This window comes from Anser brachyrhynchus (genome assembly GCF_964034855.1).
Source record: "Anser brachyrhynchus genome assembly, chromosome: 3".
In the NCBI taxonomy this organism is placed as follows: Eukaryota; Metazoa; Chordata; class Aves; order Anseriformes; family Anatidae; genus Anser; species Anser brachyrhynchus.
In genome coordinates, this window is record NC_137696.1 from 28,970,994 (window position 1) to 28,983,191 (window position 12,198).

At 42.9% G+C, this 12,198-nt stretch overlaps 1 protein-coding gene across 9 annotated transcripts in view; it reads left to right on the forward strand.

The window, feature by feature from the left end:
- Positions 1-12,198, forward strand: part of KCNH1 (potassium voltage-gated channel subfamily H member 1) — a 199,470-nt gene that overhangs the window by 21,880 nt on the left and 165,392 nt on the right. For all 9 annotated transcript variants that reach the window (XR_013948916.1, XM_080586329.1, XM_080586328.1 and 6 more), the window contains 2 exons: positions 3,929-4,052; positions 4,300-4,406. Coding sequence is in view for 8 of the 9 variants with exons in the window: in XM_080586328.1 (XP_080442454.1) it covers positions 3,929-4,052; positions 4,300-4,406 (231 nt within the window). In the remaining variant the exon portion in view is untranslated. The remainder of the gene's footprint in view (positions 1-3,928; positions 4,053-4,299; positions 4,407-12,198) is intronic.

The following is a 12,198-nucleotide window of genomic DNA, read 5'->3' on the forward strand; positions in this document are numbered from 1 at the left end:
AGACCCTGGTCACAGAAGCTCTCCCTACTTCTGCAAGTGATTGTGCTGCCTGTGAGATGCTGCAGTTTGTACAGGTGTTTCTGCAGCAGGAGGTGCTTTGTGCTGCGCCTCTACACGTTTCTGTGCCTCCCAAGTGTCTGGCTCAGACTGTGCCAAGCGCAGCACAAGCCAGAACCCCGAGCCTTATTTATATGCGTTCAGACTCTCCAGCTCTGAGCTCAACTCTTGTCAGGGCTGATAAGAGGAGCCAGCAAGGCTTACAGCTTCTCCTTGGGCTGGGCAATACTGCTAAGCTAATTGGCGTTGTGTTAGAAATTGATTTCCTGGTAAGGGAGTCCTTTGAGTCCTTTCAGAGAGGTACCTCAAATCACTAAATAGTTTGAATACAGCAGCTATCACATGTGCATTTTATCCTATCTTTGAAGAGACTTTAGCAGTGGATTTCTCCTTCGTGGTCTTCCTCTGACCAGCTCCTGGCCTGGCCTTGTTGACCCACTTGTGAGTACTGTAGAGGCCTTGCTCTGTGATGCTCCAAGAGTTCACCAGAGCATCCCTTGTGCTTGTTGTGCAGCAAAGCCACAGCTGCTTCCTGGCCTCTGGGACCCTGTGTCCCTGCAGATGGAAAGGCAATATTTGCCTCAGTGGCTGTTATTTAATATTTTCTTATGTTAGGAACAATTGTTTAGCAGATTATGAGCTGTCTCCAAGCAGCACGTTGTCAGGGATGTCAATGCAATTGAATGTAAATGATAGCAATGAGAACAGCCCTTCTACCTCCGGGTTATCTGTCAGAATAAACTATGCAGGGGAGTTACAAGTGGGAGTCCTTGTTTTACGCTGTGTCTTGCCAGCATTCGCACAGGCAAAACACCACTGCCTGAGAAGAAATGCAGGCGTGTTCTCCACGTAGGCACAGAACTACCTTTGTATCATTGTTTTGTCTTCAAAGAGATCTGGGAAGATGAGTGAGTAACTGGAAAGAAACTCCTATTTGTCTCTGAGACCCCTTCTTTACTGTGTGGTGTGAGGGCAGAATCTGTCCCCTCCACGCGCTGTGTGGACGCTAGGGCCTGTGAGGACACAGTGGGCTAAGGAAAAAGAAGTGGGTGCAGGAGGTTGGGAAACCATTAGTGCAGATTGCCTGTCCCCTCACAGCAGCGTCAGGAACAGGGAGTTGGTCACCCTGAGCCTGGTATCTTCCCAAGGAAGGTGGGCAGAGAGCGGTGGCTTGGAAACCTCTTCCCCGGCCTAGCGATTTGGGTGCTGCTGTGCTACGGCTTCTCTTGGCGGCCTGGCTGCTGGGCGAATGGCTTCTCTGTAGGCTTCCAGCGACACAGGGAGTTCTAGAGCGCTGGTCCAGCTTCAGTATTTACTTTGTGCATTTGTGTCAAAGCTATGTAAGACCTGGACCACAGATGGTGGGTCAAGGTACATGAAGTGGAAACTTGCTAGAAGTGAGACACTTATCAAACAGTGGGATCCCCAAAACCTCTGACTTGCTCCTTGAATCGATAAGTGCACGCGTTTTTGCTGTTGAAGCTTGATAGTTACATAAAGGTCTCTCAGTGTGGTTGTAACTCTCATCTAAACCCAACCTGGATTCTTAGATGAAGCACTCTACCCCCACCTCCCTGGAAAGGCTCACACAATATAGGCTAACAGGATTGCCTCATATGGATGCATAAAATACAGCAATCAAGCCACACTGACTTAAAAACTCAAATGGTGAGGATGTTGGCATCCCTTCTCTTCAGCAGCTTGATGGTTAGAGCAGTCATTCAGGACTTGAAATGGAGGCTGAGCTTTCACTTCCCTCAGGTAGCCCCACATCTCCTAGGAGAACACCCAAGCTGCTAGGCTTTCAGGAGGGAGGAAAATGTATGCATGTTCTCTAAGCAATCTTTGGAAACTGGTGGTCCAAAAAATCAGGCTTCATTGGCCAAAAGGTAGGCGAGTGAGAATGTGATTCTTTAGCTCCTGCTATAGTAGCAAAGAATCTTGGGTGTTATCTGTGAGAGCTGGGTTTACATAAAATCTGCAAGAAGTGGTCTTACATTAAAATAGTTGGCATCATAAGAACTACAGGAGAGGAAAAAACCTCGATCTTAAAATATGAGAGCTGGGCACCTAGGGGCTAGGCTGTAGCAGTCTCGCCTTTCAGTGCTTAAATCCCCGTGTAGACTTAATGCCTTGTTTTTATCTGTAGAAAGGGGTTATGAGCACTGTCCTACCTCATGGGCTCTCTGGTAAAAGTAGGATCTGCATGGTATTGGCCATCAGAAAAGTATGCTATATAGCTTTTAGTAAAAAAATACCAAAAAATGAGCTTATTTATCTAAAGACAATGTTGAGATTTAAGTGTGCAAGGAAGGTCATTGCTTCAGTTAATAGAAGCTCTTCAAGGAGCTCTTGAAGAAGTGGAGAGAAGGGTAAATTACCTTTTGAGAAGGGGAGATGGTGAGAAGGAACGAATGCGTGAAATAATCAACACCATTCAGATCAGGGCAGAACACAACCTAAGATTTATATTTGCATATTTTTTTTGTACTTCCTGATGAAAATGTAAAAATATCCTAACAGTGCAGAGCAGTGTTTATAATAGACACTCAAAAGCACTTGCTTTAGCAATGAGAAATGACTTGGCTTACTTATTCGTAGGAAGGGGTAAAAGACATGTATTGTTTCTGGAACAAAGTACTTCAACCAAGCAAAAACCATGGTATTTAGAAGAGGCTGTGAGAAACAAAGCAGTTAAGCTGTCCTGAAGTTATACTACTGGTATATTTCATTCTAAAGAGTGTATAAAGATACACTTAATCTTGCTCATGGGATTGGGCAATGGATTTAGATAGCAACAGGAATGTTTTATTTAAACCTGCTTGAAGTTTGCAACAGGACAAAACATTTTGAAAGAGGAAGTTAAAATAAACAAAACTATTTGCAATTAATAGGTAAAAAGTCTTGTTTGTGTCTCTCAGTTGCAGGAACTATTGATGACAGCTATGTATATTTGAGCAGCTGGGGGCAGATCCTCAAAAGCAGATAGCATAGCAGATACCCTTAGAGACTCCCCTTCGATATGGATGCCTTGAATCTCATGTGGCTGCCTATGCCTTCTGTCAAAAGCTGGGGGTTCTCTGCAGCTGTGAGAAGAGCCACCATCTCCTCCTCCTGCATGTCAGTGCCCAGACACCAATGCTGCTGTCTGTCGTGGCACAGGTGTAGACAGTTGGCTGCACAAGAGCCAGTGCAGCAGAGAAGCAAGGTCTGGGCCTAGGATTGAGTATATTCATTGTTTGAATGGAATATTAATCATACAAAAGTAGCATTCAAAGAACCGGTGAGAATGGAGGTTTGAATCCTGCTCGTTCTTTTTTTTCTTACTGGCTGAAACTCATTCTAGCTTGTACAGTGAACAGAAAGGTCTTTCTGCTGTTGTAAGTATGGAGCCTAGCTGTCTGGTGTCTAGTTTGGGGTGCTGTGCTGTACACATCATGCAGGGAGTATTTGAGCTTGTGTGGCCAGGAGTGAAGGTTGTATATGTTCAAATGAGAAATACCTCTTGTACTGTTTCGGCTGTGAAGAGGCTTCTCATTCAAACTCGAGTGTCATGGTGGATCAGTGTATGTGGCACAGGGGGAGCCAGTTTGATGAATCTGTCCTTAGTCAAGCATGAATTTTACCTGCTTAACATCATGTGTTCATTTGCATAAAATCATCCTCCTTATCTGTGCATGAGTAATTAATATTTTCTTACCATAAAAATTGACTTAAAACAGGGAGTAGTCCTGTTGACTGCATTTGGAGTAGTATCCGGGAAAAAAACATGCAGGAATGGAAGCAATGAGTTTGGGATCCCAAAATGAGTCTTTCTACTGATGCAACCGTAGCCTTGTCTAATGTCTAACTGATGTGTTCTTTCATACAGATACTAATTTTGTCTTGGGTAATGCCCAGATAGTGGATTGGCCCATTGTGTACAGCAACGATGGATTTTGCAAGCTATCAGGATATCACAGAGCAGAAGTTATGCAAAAAAGCAGCACCTGCAGGTATTTGGGAACAGATTTATTTTCTGTTAAATAGCTTGTAGTGTTGTGCTTCTTGCTTGAGGAAAACAGTAATCTGTTTATCCCAGTTCTGTCTTTTATCTCCTGGGGCTGCGTCTGTCAAATATGCTTTTTCAGGTGAAACAAAATCAAAGAAGGGCTATTTCTAAATAGGTTCTTTTCACACTGTAAACAAATGGCTTTGTGTCTTTGTCTCGTATCTGACTTGAATTCCTTGCTTTATTTGCAGTTTTATGTATGGAGAGCTGACAGACAAAGATACAATTGACAAGGTCCGACAAACATTTGAGAACTATGAGATGAACTCCTTTGAAATCCTGATGTACAAGAAGAACAGTAAGTAGTTGATTGGTTTGTTCGTTAATGTAGGTGTGTAAAATTGTTTTAAATCATAACACGAGCTACAAGTCTGCCAGCCTGGAGTACTGTGTTTTACGTAGGGTTAAATAAACCCCTGTTCTGCCAGCTGATCTACAAGGGAGAAATGAGAACATTAGGGATGAAAGTCACTCATGGAGGCCGAGGAAGCTCTAATTTGTTCTGACCTTTAGAGCAATTCGTGTGTGATGATGACACCCAAGATTTCATTAGCAGTGTTAATGCCCAAGCTAGGTTTATGCAAACGATTATTCTTACAGAGAAGTTACTTTTAATTTTTTTCTCAAATTTGATATAGTAAAACCAGTGTTTAGATATGGCTTCATAATAAAAGGATGCCATATTTTGTTTTAGAAGTTGAACTACTTCCTTTTGATGTCTTGTGATGAAACTGTCTTTGCTTTGCATAAAACTACTCCTTAACTGTAGCATGACTTTTTTCTAGGAATTTTAGTCTGTCTGTAACTCCACATGTCAGCAGATGAATACTTGCCCAAAATTTGTTGCCCCACTCCATGACTATGGCATTGCACAGTTATTTTCATCTGCCTAATATGACCTGAAGTGCAAATTCACTGGTGTCTTCAGGCTGGCCGAATGTCAAGCTAAAAGGCTGCATTCTGTTACCTTCATTTTGCTCTTAACGATTTTGTTTTCTAACCATGAAACTGTTAGTGTCTGTGTACAGGGCAGGGTACCTTGCAGAAGCATCCTGCTAGCAACTTCTTCCCATTACTATGATGCTGTGATGATCAGTTTGATCAGTCTTGCTGTGGTGGGCTCAGGGTTTCTAACCAGAAAGTATAGCAATAATAGTATCACATAAACTGCTATGATGCGATTTTCAACAGTTAACCTAATTGCTACCTTATTCTTTGTCAGAAGGAACAGTTTTCTGAGGAAACATAATCCCACCTACTTTTATGCATGTAGCCATTGGTCTTTCTGTTGAAATAACCAGCTAGTATTGAGCGTGGAAGCAGTGTCAAGGCACATGCAAAACAAGGAGGTGATCTGAGACTGCCAGCACGGCTTCGTCAAGGGCAAATCCTGCCTGACCAGTCTGGTGGCCTTGTATGGTGGTGTGACTGCATCAGTTGACAAGGGAAGACCAACTGATGTCATCTACCTGGACTTCTGCAAGGCCTTTGACATGGTCCCACATGGCATCCTGATCTCCAAATTGGAGAGAGATGGATTTGAAGGGTGGACCATTCAGTGGATAAGGAGTCGGCTTGACAGTCACACCCAGAAAGTTGTAGGCAATGGCTCTATGTCCGGGTGGAGGCTGGTGGCAAGTGGTGTCCCTCAGGGGTCTGTCTTAGTACCTGTACTGTTTAGTATCTTTATCAATGGCATAGTTTTGATTGAGTGCACCCCCAGCAAGTTTGCAGATGACACCAAGCTGAGTGGTGCAGTCGATACACCAGAAGGAAGGGATGCCATCCAAAGGGACCTGGATAAGCTTGAGAAGTGGGACCATGTGAACCTAATGAGGTTCAACAAGTTCAAGTGTGCAAGGTGCTGCACCTGGGTCAAGGCAATCCCAGACAGGAGAACAGACTGGGAGAACTCACTGAGAGCAGCCCTGCAGAGAAGGACTTGGGGGTTCTGGTGTACAAAAAGCTCAATATGGGCCAGCAGCGTGTGCTTGCAGTTCAGAAGGCCAACTGTGGCCTGGGCTGCACCAAGAGAGGTGTGACCAGCAGCTTGAGGGAGGTGATTGTCCCCCTCTGCTCTGCCCTTGTGAGGCCCCGCTTGGAGTGCTGCATCCAGATCTGGGGCCCCCAGCACAAGAAGGATGTGGGAATGGTTTTAAACTAAAAGAGGGGAGATTTAGATGAGATGTTAGGAGGAAATTCTTCACTCAGAGGGCGGTGAGGCACTGGCACAGGTTGCCCAGAGAAGCTGTGGATACCCCATCCGTGGAGGTGTTCAAGGCCAGGTTGGATGTGGCCCTGGGCAACCTGATCTAGTGGTGGCATCTCAGGGGCATTGGAACTAGATGGTCTTTAAGGTCTCTTCCAACCCAGACTGTTCTATGGTCATTGGAGTTTGGAGAGAGAACCACAGGGACTCACAAAGCTAAGACAATATGTATGTGCTGTAATAGACAATATGTATGTGCTCATCTGTGGATGTGTGGAGCTGCTTGTTTTCTATCAGAATTTGTCTGCTCTTTCAAGAGCTGGTGGTGCCAAAGTACATGGAATTGGTTTCTCTCATCTTTTAGAGGAAAAAAGAAGTCCTTAAGAGATTTTGTCTTCATCTGTTTCCTAGTCTTTTTGTCCTGTTCAAAGCATCGTGACCTGTGACACGATGCCATTGCTCAGGGCTTTTCTGGAGCACAGCTTTGCTAATCCAACTCATTAGAAAAGCTGCATGCACTGTCTGGATGGCCTTGCTTTATGCTTCATGCCTTCCAGTGCTACCCACCTCCAATGTTTACCTATTTCTTAGAGCTGATTTCTGTTCCTAGCTAAGTTATTGGCCGTAGGGACATATGCAGCTCACCTCTATGCATCCAAAGCCAAGTAAATAAGCTGCAGTGTGGGATCTGGGAGGACACGGAATTCTCTCTTAGCAGTGATTTGGCACCAAGAGGCTCTGCAGCTACTCTTCTGTCATTGCTGCAGCATATGGCCTGTAGTACAGCCTGGGGCCTCTCTGTCTTTTATGCAGATTTAAAGCAAGGTAACTGTGGAGTGAGGAATATTTCCTGCCCTGCTGTGCGCTTCCCTGAGGAGAGGCGGCCTAGAACAAAGTCCAGCTGTGCAGGAGCTGTGTTGTGCGACATGCCAAAAAGCAGGGCTGCAATGGTTCTGCTGCGTGCATGGAGGGTCACAGGCATGGGAAAAAGGAAAGCACAGAGCTTCCTTTAAGTTTAACAAAACACAGTGCTCTTATGTTTGTTAGACTTCCAGTTTTAAAGGTACCTTAACTACTGTTAGAGAGACTGACTAATAACACTAGAGAGCTGTAACTGAGTAGTAGCAAAAGAGGGATGTCCTTGTGGCTCATTCTGAGAAAAACCTCATCACAGAAAATACTGTCTTGTTTACCAGTCTTCTAGCACCCAGACTGCTGTCTCCTTTGTCCTTGTAGTCACCTAACCTCTGCGTGAAACTATGGCAATTGCTTGCTTGGGCAATGAACATGATAGGTTTCAGCCTACTCTGAAGGCTTTGGAAAGAACCCTGAATTTTGTTAGGCATCTTTTTTTCCTGCTCTTCCTTTTCTTTCCTTCTTTTTTTTTTTTTTTTTCCCTCTTTCTAGTCTTCACTTATTCCATTTTTCTTCTTCAAATTAGCCAATAAATTAGCCAGGAAATATATTTTTGTTGTTCTTTACCTGTCCACTCCCTCCCTTTAAACTAACTGTTGTGATAAATAGCAATTTTTTTCTTCCATTTTTGTGCTGTTGAATAAATGGGACATTTTCGACAGCCTTTACATTAATGTACTTCTAGCTGTTTAACAATACAATCTCTCCTTTCAGGGAAAAAAAAAAAGAGGAAAATAAAGCAAGAGTATCAAGTGAACCAGGTTGTTGTTACTGCAGGTCAATCTTCATCTTGTATCTTTAGTGAATGCTTAAGAAATTGAATACCATGAAGTTTTTTGTTGTTGTTGTTGTTTGTTGATTTTTTTAAACATGGCTTTCCTCTTCCCCCATCCCTGTGACACACGTACCCTTTGGCACTCTTAGATGTCAATGATAAATAAGCCCAAAATAGTGATTTGGCAGATTCTGCTTGCACTTACCTTTGTAACCAGTGCTTTCTACAGAGGTAGAAAAACAAGGTAAAAAAACAACAACTCAACCCATTCCAATTTATAGAGAGCAAAATTCACTTTGGGGGTGGTAGACCTTTGATTGCCCACTGCTAGGGAGAGTTTCTCATAACTGGTATTGATTTAAACCATTTAATAATTTATATTTGTGTGTGCTGTGCTTCTCGTGTCTGCAGATGGATACTTTTGGTATATACATTGATAAACTAATGTTTGCATAGGACTAGAAGCAGGAATAAGGGAGCCAGTGTAAACTGTCATGTAGCCTCCTGAGCCTGCCACTGAAATCTAGCTCCGTATTTTTCAAACATTATACACATCTGCATCCTTTTGTGAAATCCATCTGCATGAGTTCACTTACCCTCAGGAAGGTTAAACCAAAGTATTCCGGATTCATAAAACTGATAAATTCCATTGACCTTGATGACTTCGGATGTGTTGGCAAACAAGACCTGCTGTCATCTCCTCTATGGTCAGTACAGTGAGACTTTCCAATAGTACTCCTTAAATATTTTATCTGAAGTAAATGGAAAGAAGATTTTCAGGCTTCCCTGTGTCTTACCCTTCCTTATACACACTTCCTGGTTTTGATTTCCCTGAAGAACAGGTAAACCATATCAACACGGCGGCAGTAGGGTGTGTGGTGAACCTTTTTATACTGTGTTGTTCCAGTGTCATAGGATAACTCTGTGCATAGCGATTTCACCTTTGGGGGCTGAAATTGATTTTCTTTATCTTAGCATGTAAAGGTCTGACCTTTAGAAGCATTAGCTGTCAGTACATAGCAACACCAGGTACGGAACCATGAAGGCAATATCTTTTAAAGTGATGGAAATGTATTGTAATGTCTGCTATTACTGGCGCAGCGTGGTGAGCTCTCACATACTGAGCTGGTTTGTTCTCACTCAGTGCACACTCTCTGCTGAAAGCTAAAGTCTATAGGAAGACTTTTGCTTTTTGTCTTGCATGGTCAAATGCCTGAGACTCCTCTGTGTTTCTAGTTTAAAAACTATGTGGATATAGTGGCTTGCCAAACTCTTCCAAATCAGCTTTTGTGTTAATTTGATATAGGACAAACTATTTGGTCTGTGGTGGTAGACAGAAACAATCTCACAGTGACCTGGGCATAAGTGAAACTCCAAAAAGGGTGACTGTACTGGTCAGCTGTGCTGTTTACATAACTGAAGTCCTGCTGTCTGCATCACTGCACGTAGTAATTACTGCAGACACAGCAAGTCCTAGCTTTTTCACTGCCATACTGCTTGACTGTTTATGTTCAGGGCAATAGCTGTCTGATGACCACTTGATCGAAACATGAATTAATACAGAAGTTGTACTGCTTTGGGGAGACTTGCCCCGTTCAGTGAGGAGGGTGAAGACATCAGCTGAATAGTCAAACGTGTTTTTTTTTATTCTATGTATAAATTAATTTCATTCTACTTTGTGGAAAGAAAAACTGCTCATTGCAGTTTTATTTAAACAATGTGTTTTTTGTAGTTTTGAAAAACAGCTGGTAAATTGACCTGTTTGGTTAAACGGTTCAAGGTATGGAGCAGAACATGTTTAGACGGTGATTTTGATTTTCATTATTAACTATTTTGGTTTGAGAGGAGGGAAAACTGAAGGGGTGGGGAGGTCATCAGTATGCTCAGGAGGAGAAGCAGGAATAGACCTTTAATGCCTCATTCACTTCCGTGCATTGAGTTTCTGAAGGACCTTAACCAAAGCCAAATCGCATGTCGAATGCTGGTGTTCCTGGCAGGAGGGTGAATATATCACTGGTGAAATACACAGGGCTGGAAAAGAGAAGGAAGAGACATTAGTAGTTGTGTTACAGATGGGAAATGATAAGGTGTGGAGATATTTAGTGTATGTTGGTCTGGAGAAGATATGGGACCTGAATCATGTCTCTTAAAATTGTCTTGCCTTTAAGGCACCGCCCTAAGTTCTGTGCTCAAGCCAGTGAAGACCATTACGAGCTGCACCTGTTAATTCTCTAATTAGCTACGTAATATGGGTACCGCAAGACAGGCTGGTGCTACAGATCACTGTCAGGAGTTCGTTGTAGATTTTAATCTTTTAGGATTTGTTCTCACTACTTCTCCACCAGCTTTGAAGTGACATTCCTTTTCTAGCAGGATTGGTCCTATGCCATTAGAAAAACTCTGGATTCTTTCACTGTTGCTTCCAAATCTAACGGAAGCCAACGTGGCTTACGAGTGTTTACCTCTTTGTTTGTGCATTGGCATTATCATTGAACTCCACCAGTGAGAGACTTTGCCAGAACTGAACACAAAATGTAAATGAAAGTAGATGTATTGTTGGAGACGCTGGTAAACAGTCTCTGAGTGGTTGTACATCAAGGCACGCTGGAGGCATAAGGGGAAGTTGCTCTTGTTTTGCTATGAGAGCTCTGAAACACATGCTGCAGTTTCTCTTACTGCCTGAATAGCCCATGGACTGAATCTGAAAATCACATTTTTCATTAGAATAGCCTGGTTTGTGCCTCTTGCCAGCAGTGATTGTCTGGCTGAGCAAGGACATCCGCTTTGACACCAAGAGTATGAGGGCTGCCTGTAGGAGGTTGAAATTCTAGTTTCCGACCTGATTTATAACTGGTTTATACTTCAAGCTTTCCTGTTTAATAGTTAAATAAACTGTTTAATGTTTAAAAAAGTAAAATTCTTTTGATAATTAAACCAGTATGCAGGGAAAAAGCTGAGCACAGCCACATACCGGCTAAGCCTCTCGGTGCGTTCTCACAGTTTGGATCCCAGTTCCACGATGAATGAAGTCCTGGTTGCAGAGTACTGTGGAAAGCCCACGTAGCTCAGCCCTGTGAACACTCACCTCATGTATCTGTTTTTGTATCCACTTGTCTTCTATTCCCAAAGGAGACTGACAAGATGGTGATGAACATACTGCAAGGAGAAGTTCCGCTTAGTGTCGGGGGAGGTAGATAGGATGGCTGGGCAGAATTTTCCATCTACTTGTTTCTGCTGTTGCTTTGTTACTATGTAGATCTCAAACTGGAAGATGATTTACACAGACCCTGTGTACCGCCTTGATTTGATACTCTTACCTGCAACACATCCTGTACATGGCACTCTGACACTCTGGAAATGATAGGGTTTCCCAGATAATGACAGTTATCAAAAACTTCTAATTTTAGTTAGCAAGGATATCTGCCTCTTTCTCATTGCCAGTGGGCAGATTGTGAAGATATATACTTGGTTCTAGATGAAAGAGTTGTGTTTATCCTTTTTTATAGAAATAATGCAGCACAGGAGTGGGAGTTGAAGGAGTCAGAAGGTGAGAACCCTGCTTCTGTAAGCCCCTTGCCCAGCAGCAGCCTCCTACAGGTTGTCAGGAGAAGTCTTTCCTCTTGCTGCATTCAGGACATGGGAAAAGTCATGCAGCAACATATCGTATCATAATCACACAGAGGAAATAACTGCATACATCTGACAAATAGCCAGAATAGGAGGATGAATTGCATCTTTTCTGTTTCTCTGATGTGCACAGCATCTTCAAAAGCAGGGTAGTAATTTATACAGCTGTGAGAAGCAGAGATGCAGCTGAGTATGGAATCTGGCCTCAGAGCTATAGGCTTAATATTACAAGTAGCCTGTAGCAGAATGGCTGTAGCTTGAAGTAAGAAAACAATACAAAATGTTTTGGGGAATGGAAAAAATCCCTAATCAAAAAAGTGAGAGCATGTAGGCTGTAGACAGAGATTCTGGCTGATTAAAAAAGTTGCAGTGTTAATGAAGGTTGTTGAAGTGGGTAAAATAAAAAGTAATTGGTCACCAAAGTGTCAGAGTAAAACCAGTGTACAGATTTGATCAGCCTCGCAAGAATTCACATATGCAATTGGGAAGAACAAGTAGGCAAGAAGAGATGGAGATGGGCAATTTTAGGAAATTGTGAGAAAGGGGAGTGTAAAGGGCATTGCT